The sequence below is a fragment of the Priapulus caudatus genome, unplaced genomic scaffold (genome assembly GCF_000485595.1).
Source record: "Priapulus caudatus unplaced genomic scaffold, Priapulus_caudatus-5.0.1 Scaffold128, whole genome shotgun sequence".
Taxonomy (NCBI): Eukaryota; Metazoa; Priapulida; class Priapulimorpha; order Priapulimorphida; family Priapulidae; genus Priapulus; species Priapulus caudatus.
Window position 1 is genome coordinate 101,115 of NW_014577189.1, and position 7,657 is coordinate 108,771.

General features: G+C 41.6%; 1 protein-coding gene across 1 annotated transcript in view; it reads left to right on the forward strand.

Annotated features, from left to right (window-relative positions):
• The window catches only part of LOC106805820 (organic cation transporter 1-like), a 31,016-nt gene that overhangs the window by 4,753 nt on the left and 18,606 nt on the right, over positions 1 to 7,657 (forward strand). The window contains exons 2-4 of the mRNA XM_014807560.1: positions 2,129 to 2,283; positions 2,728 to 2,896; positions 3,682 to 3,814. Of these exons, the coding sequence (XP_014663046.1) occupies positions 2,129 to 2,283; positions 2,728 to 2,896; positions 3,682 to 3,814 (457 nt within the window). The remainder of the gene's footprint in view (positions 1 to 2,128; positions 2,284 to 2,727; positions 2,897 to 3,681; positions 3,815 to 7,657) is intronic.

The following is a 7,657-nucleotide window of genomic DNA, read 5'->3' on the forward strand; positions in this document are numbered from 1 at the left end:
TGCCATCCGCCGATCCAATTAATTAATTAATTAATTAATTAATTAATTAATTTTTTAGGATAGGTCAGAAATGGGGTAACTTAGAATTGATTACATTTTGGTGGTGATCCGAATCCAATTAATTAATTAATTAATAAAAATTTTCACAGTGAGACAATTGAGCTGCCTTGGCGGAGGTCTGTGCTCTCCGAGTGCTCTAGTTATTATTATTATTAGTAGTAGTAGTAGTAGTAGTAGTAGTAGTAGTAGTAGTAGTAGTAGTAGTAGTAGAGTAGTAGTAGTAGTATAGTAGTAGTAGTAGTAAGTAGTATAGTAGTAGTAGTTAGTAGTAGTAGTAGTAGTAGTAGTAGTAGTAGTAGTAGTAGTAGTAGTATCTCTATTACTATTATTGACTGTTTATAGTATATATCTTGCAAGGGAGGTGAGAGCCAATGGGAGCCCCGTAGTGGTAGTGGTAGTGGTATTGGTAGTGGTAATAGTAGTGGTAGTGAATGTAGAATCAGTTGACGCTTTGTGCTTTTATTTAGCCATTATTGCATAGCTTACGTGCAGGCTGTATTTAAGAATTTAAGGAATTGTGGAATTTTAAGGAAATTTAAACGAATTTGAAATAAGCACTATAATATTCTAGTTAAATTTGTACTCGTGCACTCACGTCAATCTCCGTAATTGAACTAATTGGAATCAGCGCAAATTTCAAATTAGTGAGTCAAATGTCTTGGAGATTACGAATAGGATTTTACCGCTGATAAAAGGTGTGCACAGTATTTGCGGTGCCTCTTGCTATCAGATATTAGCAGGAGTTAATAATGACAAATTATATTTTCTAACAACAAATAATATATCCTGATATTAGATATATATTACTATATAGGTGGTTGTGTGACTATATTGGACTATACATAACGCTGACAGGGTTTATGTCTTCCTGGGTACTGCCGGAACGTACCCTGGTACTATCTAATATGCCGGACCGTAGCCTCGCCTACTCCAGCTAACGCATTCTTGGGCGAGTCGCTACGCCTTACTACCGCGGGTAAAACCCTGAACCCGTAACCCTAACCTAATGCCTAACCCTATCCCTTAACACCTAACCCTAACCCTAACCCTAACCCTAACCCTAACCCTACCCCTAACCAATATCAGATAGTTACCAGGCGCTACGTTCCGGTATTACCGGACGAACCCAGGTACGTTCGGCAGTAGCACAGAGGAGACATAGACTCCTATCAGCATACAAACTATATGCTGGGGTATATATAGATGTGCTGTAGCGTGAGCATACAGCGTTCAGCGTTGAGGGCTGACTTGCATCCGCTTGCCAGTGGCTCTAATTAGGCGGCATTGCCTAGTACCCAAATACCGAACATTTTACGACTGTATAAATTACGAGCGGAAAATGGAAAGAGTCCGGTTTTACAGAATTCATGCCTATTTCTGAGAGTCTATTCCAGACTAATGTTAACCACAATAATAGATGGTGGCGGGGCGAGGTTAAGAAGTAGATCATGGAGAAAGAGACATGGTTGGGAGGAGGGCAATAGTAAATGTAAGAAAAAACAAAAAAAATGGGCCGTGATGATTATGATGGTGCCTTATTTGATGATGATGATGATGATGGATTGATGATGCCTGTGTGAGAACGAAGAGGATGTTGAGGGGGTAGGAAGGAGTGAGTGCTAGGCGGCGAGGGGCGAGAGGAAGAGTGAAGATGTAGGAGTCGGATAAGGCTCAGCATGCAGGATGTCAGTGAGGTACGGGCATGCGAAGACTCAGAGAGCGAGACCGAAGGAGACGAGATGAAGAGGCAACCAGGACACATACACACGTGCGCGTGCATGTACGTGGTTGCATGCCTTTGTATTTTGCTGGAGTAGACTCTCAAAATATAACATATCGCGAGGGTACACATACAGTTCACGTTTTACGGCCGTCGTCACAGAGTGACGTGTGGCGTGTACTTACCTAACGAAAGCGGAAGCTCACGACACGATTAACCAAGGGCTTGCCTATCGTATATCTGTTCCTTCTATCTGGTGCGCCGGGAGGTCAGCGAAAATGTTCTAATATCGTTGTTAATGGGCAGTTGTTTCGGCTGAATAGTTATCTTTCGCCTTCTTTCTACCAGGTTCGGCAGAAGACCCGGGTTCTTTTCCACGTGGGCTGTCATGCTCGTCTTCGGAGTGGCAACGGCGTTCGCTCCTGAAATAATTTCGTTCACCGTTTTCCGAACGTTTGTGGGGGCAACCGTTCCTGTGATATACCAAGCTCCGTTTGTGCTTTGTAAGGTTATAGACATCGTGTGAAATTACAGGATGAAGAACATGAGATACTCACACAGAGTTCGGGGCTCATTGGGAATGTTTAATTATTTCGTGAGAACGGGGTAGGATTTTTCATCTATATATGATAGTATATATTAAATTAATAATAATCTTATATATATAATCGATCTTTAATGTAATCGACTTTTTCTCGTTTGTGCACGTGTGCGTGCGTGCGTGTGCGTGCGTGCGTGTGCGTGCGTGCGTGCGTGTGCGTGCGTGCGTGCGTGTGCGTGCGTGCGTGGGCGTACGCTCGTGCGCGCGCAGACGTATGTTATAAACCGCAATAATTTATTCTGTGTTTCTATTAATTACGCCAGCAGGTGTTTGCGCCGATTTTATCATATACTAAAAGTTTTAGTAAAACGTTGTTATTTCTTTTATTGGTCCGTTCTTCACGCAGCACTGGAACTAGCAGCTGCAGACAAGCATTCACTCGTCTCGAGTATGATCTGGATGACATTTGTCTTCGGTGCCATGGCCTTACCTCTCATCGCCTGGTTATCCCTCAACTGGCGCCACATCGCTCTCATTACTGCAGCGCCTCTCGCGGTGTTCGGCGTCTTTTATTGGTCAGTAAATAGCCATGCACATATGTCGCGAGCATGCCCCTGCCCATTTTGAGCGCGTAAGATCGGAAGATCGGCTGCAGAAACATGTCTTGACTGACAACTGCGACTAACGACGGGAGAGCCATTCCCCATACACATTAGTGCTATACGTGTATTATTTTTTTAGTCAATTATAATTTTTATTTACTTTCTCTTGAATCACTTACTGTGAAAACGTACATAAATTTTTGCTCACATACACAAGCATGCCTTTGTCGCAAGCACGCCCGTACGCCCGCAGGCCTACAATTAATCATACACAGGCAGGACAGACAGGCAGAGAGCCAAATGATTGGAATTATTCTTTCCGGTAGATGGTGACATTCGGCGGTTAGCGAGCGTTTGAAATTATAGTAGAAGGATATCCAGAACGTCCCAATTGGATAGAATGTTGTTGCTTTGTGGTTAGTGGGAAGGGGATTGGCGGTATGTGGTTTAGCGTAGAGGTTCGAAGAAAGGATGGTGGGAACATAATCGTATTTGTATAGTAGAACCCATAGAAGTGAAGAGAGAACATGGTAGAAACATGCCTGTTATGTGTGATTATTACCATCCAAGTAGTTGATATACAATAATGCACGCTGTATACAGATACATAACCTTGACACATTATATCAGAAATAGATAATCCTATTATCTACTTCTGATTATATCAATCATCATAAAATGTCGCGGTTTTAATGATTCTACTAATTTTTAATTAGTTTCTCTATTAAGTAATTTCATTTATGGTCTGTGCTGTATAGGATCATGCCGGAATCACCGCGCTGGCTCCTCACTCACGGGCAGAAGCAGCAAGCTGATAAAATCATACGAAGGATTGCTAAAGTCAACAAACGAAACGTCTCAGACGAGATGATCGCAAGAGTCAAAATACCGGTTCGTACTATGAATATAAAATTTTAGCGGAGGTTTGATGAGTAGATAAAAGAACAGCACACACATCGAGACTATATCTAAAAATATACCATTAGAACCAAAGTCAGTGAAGCGGCGTAAAGGTTAAGGGTGAGGGAGGAAGAAGAACAAAGATGGAACAGGCGCAAAAGAAGAGATGTACTGGAAAGAAGGGGAACACGTAAAAACGTTAACAAAGTAGAGGTGTTGAGAGAGAGAAGGGGAGAGCACATGATAGGGGGAGAGTTGCAGGGTAGAGTACACTCAGTAGAGCACTTATACTCACTTTCATATTTATGCACACATATACGAACGCAAGCACACAGGCACGTAAACAACTGTATAAACAAAGAGAGAGAGCGAGAGAGCGAGAGAGAAAGGGAGACATAGACCCTATCAGCATACATAACTATATGGGGGTATATATAGATGTGCTGTAGCGTGAGCATACAGCGTCAGCGTGGAGGCTGACTTGATCCCGCTGCCAGTGGCTCTAATAGGCGGCATTGCCTAGTACCCAAATACCGAACATTTTTACGACTGTATAAATTACGAGGGAAAATGGAAAGAGTCGTGTTGCAAATTCATGCTATTTCTGAGAGTATTCCAGACTAAGTTGACACATAATAATGGTGGGGGCGAAGTAAGAAGGATCAGTGGAGGAAGGAGACATGGTTGGGAGGAGGGTCAATAGGAAATGGAAGTGGGCGTGATGATTATGATGCTGCTTATGATGATGATGATGATGATGATGATGATGATGATGCTGTGGAGAACGAAGAGGATGTTGAAGGGGGTAGGAAGAGGAGGAGGAGGAGGGGGAAGAGGAAGTGGAAGATGAGGAGGAAAGGCAGCAGCAGGAGCAGTGGGAGCGGGATGAAGACAGAGCGAGACGAAGAGACGAATGAAGAGGGCAACCAGATCGAGTAACCAGAAGTAGTTGTAGGAGAGGATGAGACACGGGTGAATTCGATATCTGCACGCACTTGGACAGCGTATTTATACCATTGCTGGGCATAGATGATAGAAATGTATATTTTTATATGTGACTGTGGGTTGATATGAGTTCGTATAAACGTTGAATGCCCGGGAAGGGAATATACGCACGCGCCTCGGCTAGAAAAGCTACAAATAGGCATCGTAACAGCCTAGTCATCGCTCCTCAGTTCTGTAAACACAGGTACTACTTATATTTACTTACTAATACGTATTATCAGAGGTTAATAATGACAAATTGTCATTATTAACCCCTGGCATTATTATGTCATTGTTATTGGTCCAGGTGTCCCCTGTTATTGTTATTAACCCCATCCTTATGTCAGGAGCTGCCCCAAAAGAATTCCTCGTGACAAATCGGCGAATAGTTATCGTGAACCTATAAAGGGCATGATTGCATAGATCGTTGCTGGCATTGATCTGGTTGGTGTCTCGCTCAGCAGGAGTTAATAATACTTAGTAGGACGACACAGTAAAGTAACTGGGCTGTGAGAAATTGATATAGCTGCGCCAATGTGCACGCACGGGCGCGATGTGAAACTGACGCCTTTTAGATATCCTATAATAAATGTGAATAGACATCTCGTGCTCGTGTGCTGAGCACTAGGAAGAGAAAGGCTTCGCGGTTGCTAAATAATGACATATTGTGAAGAGCGTATTACTATTAAGTATGCATTCTTAATACGCTCTTGATATTGTTTGCTACTCGCTCCCAGCGTGAAAATCCGCAGTTGTTATGTGTGTATAATGCTCATCATGTCATCATATTACCAAGAATGTATGAGTACAAACAAAACATTTTTTTTCGCTCTTGGTGTTATATGATAATTGCCGTGAAAATTTGCGCACGTGAATTGGAAAGTGCAGCCGAATTACGGTTCACAAATATTACGATTCACAATACGTACACAGATTTACGACTGTAAGTATTAGAGCAAACATTGATTGTACATTTCTCAACATTATATAAATACTGCCTTTATTATGCTACTCTTTCATGCCATGCTAATTATTTTCACCTATAAAAACTCGGCTACTGTTATAATTGTACTGCATGTAGTATGTACTATGTATATTGTAATAACTATATATGTTGTAAGGTATACGCCAGCCTAAACCCCCATTGCTCTACTACTGTATTTATTTCACTTAGTAATTCTAACTTCCGCCCACCGAAAAGATGTTTTTCAGTAAACGATATTCTAATAATATCTTTTCCTTGCAGAGCCGCATAGTTAATTGCATTATAACGGCCTGCTAATTTATGTCAGCATCATTTATGTTACATTTTCTTATGTTACGATGCGTTTACTTATGTTAACTCCCTGTACTGAACATTGTACAATCACTGTACCCTCACTAGTACACACACACACGCACGCGCGCACGCACGCACGCATACTCAGTCTCTCTCTCACACACGTATGTACTTGCTGGAATCCATAGAAACCCAACATCGTAACATCCCAATAAACGAACAAACGAAATAAAAATACTTGATAAATATAGAAGATCGGAATCACGCGGTGATTTATGAAAACATTGACAGTATGTCCTTATTACCGGTGTCTGTCTATATCAGCTGCGTTGAACAGGCTCATACCGTTTCACACGATCTGAACTGCCCTGGAGCATGCACAAAATTAGGAGCTCGCGCCCTAAATAGAGTTGCGCTAGCGCGACTTATATGAACCGGACTAAGTGTGCAGAGAATCTTCTGTCAATAAATATCGTTTTTTTATATTTTTTTATATTTTTTTTATTTATTTATTTATTCGCTCTCTCTCTCTTATCTCTCTCGCTCTCTCGCTCTCCTCTCTTGTTTATACAGTTGTTTACGTGCCTGTGTGCTTGCGTTCGTATATGTGTGCATAAATATGAAAGTGAGTAAGTGCTCTACTGAGTGTACTCTACCCTGCAACTCTCCCCCCTATCATGTGCTCTCCCTTCTCTCTCTCAACACCTCTACTTTGTTAACGTTTTTACGTGTTCCCCTTCTTTCCAGTACATCTCTTCTTTTGCGCCTGTTCCATCTTTGTTCTTCTTCCTCCTCACCCTTAACCTTTACGCGCGTTCACTGACTTTGGTTCTAATGGTATATTTTTAGATATAGTCTCGATGTGTGTGCTGTCTTTTTATCTACTCATCAAACCTCCGCTAAAATTTTATATTCATAGTACGAACCGCGTATTTTGACTCTTGCGATCATCTCGTCTGAGACGTTTCGTTTGTTGACTTTAGCAATCCTTCGTATGATTTTATCACCTTGCTGCTTCTGCCGTGAGTGAGAGCCAGCGCGGTGATTCCGGCATGATCTATACAGCACAGACCATAAATGAAATTACTTAATAGAGAAACTAATTAAAAATTAGTAGAATCATTAAAACCGCGACATTTTATGATGATTGATATAAATCAGAAGTAGATAATAGGATTATCTATTCTGATATAACGTGTCAAGGTTATGTATCTGTATACAGCGTGCATTATTGTATATCAACTACTTGGATGGTATAATCACACATAACAGGCATGTTTCTACCATGTTCTCTTCTCACTTCTATGGGTTTACTATACAATACGATTATGTTCCCACCATCCTTTCTTCGAACCTCTACGCTAAACCACATACCGCCAATCCCCTTCCCACTAACCACAAAGCAACAACATTCTATCAATTGGGACGTTTCTGGATATCCTTCTACTATAATTTCAAACGCTCGCTAACCGCCGAATGTCACCATCTACCGGAAAGAATAATTCCAATCATTGGCTCTCTGCCTGTCTGTCCTGCCTGTGTATGATTAATTGTAGGCCTGCGGGCGTACG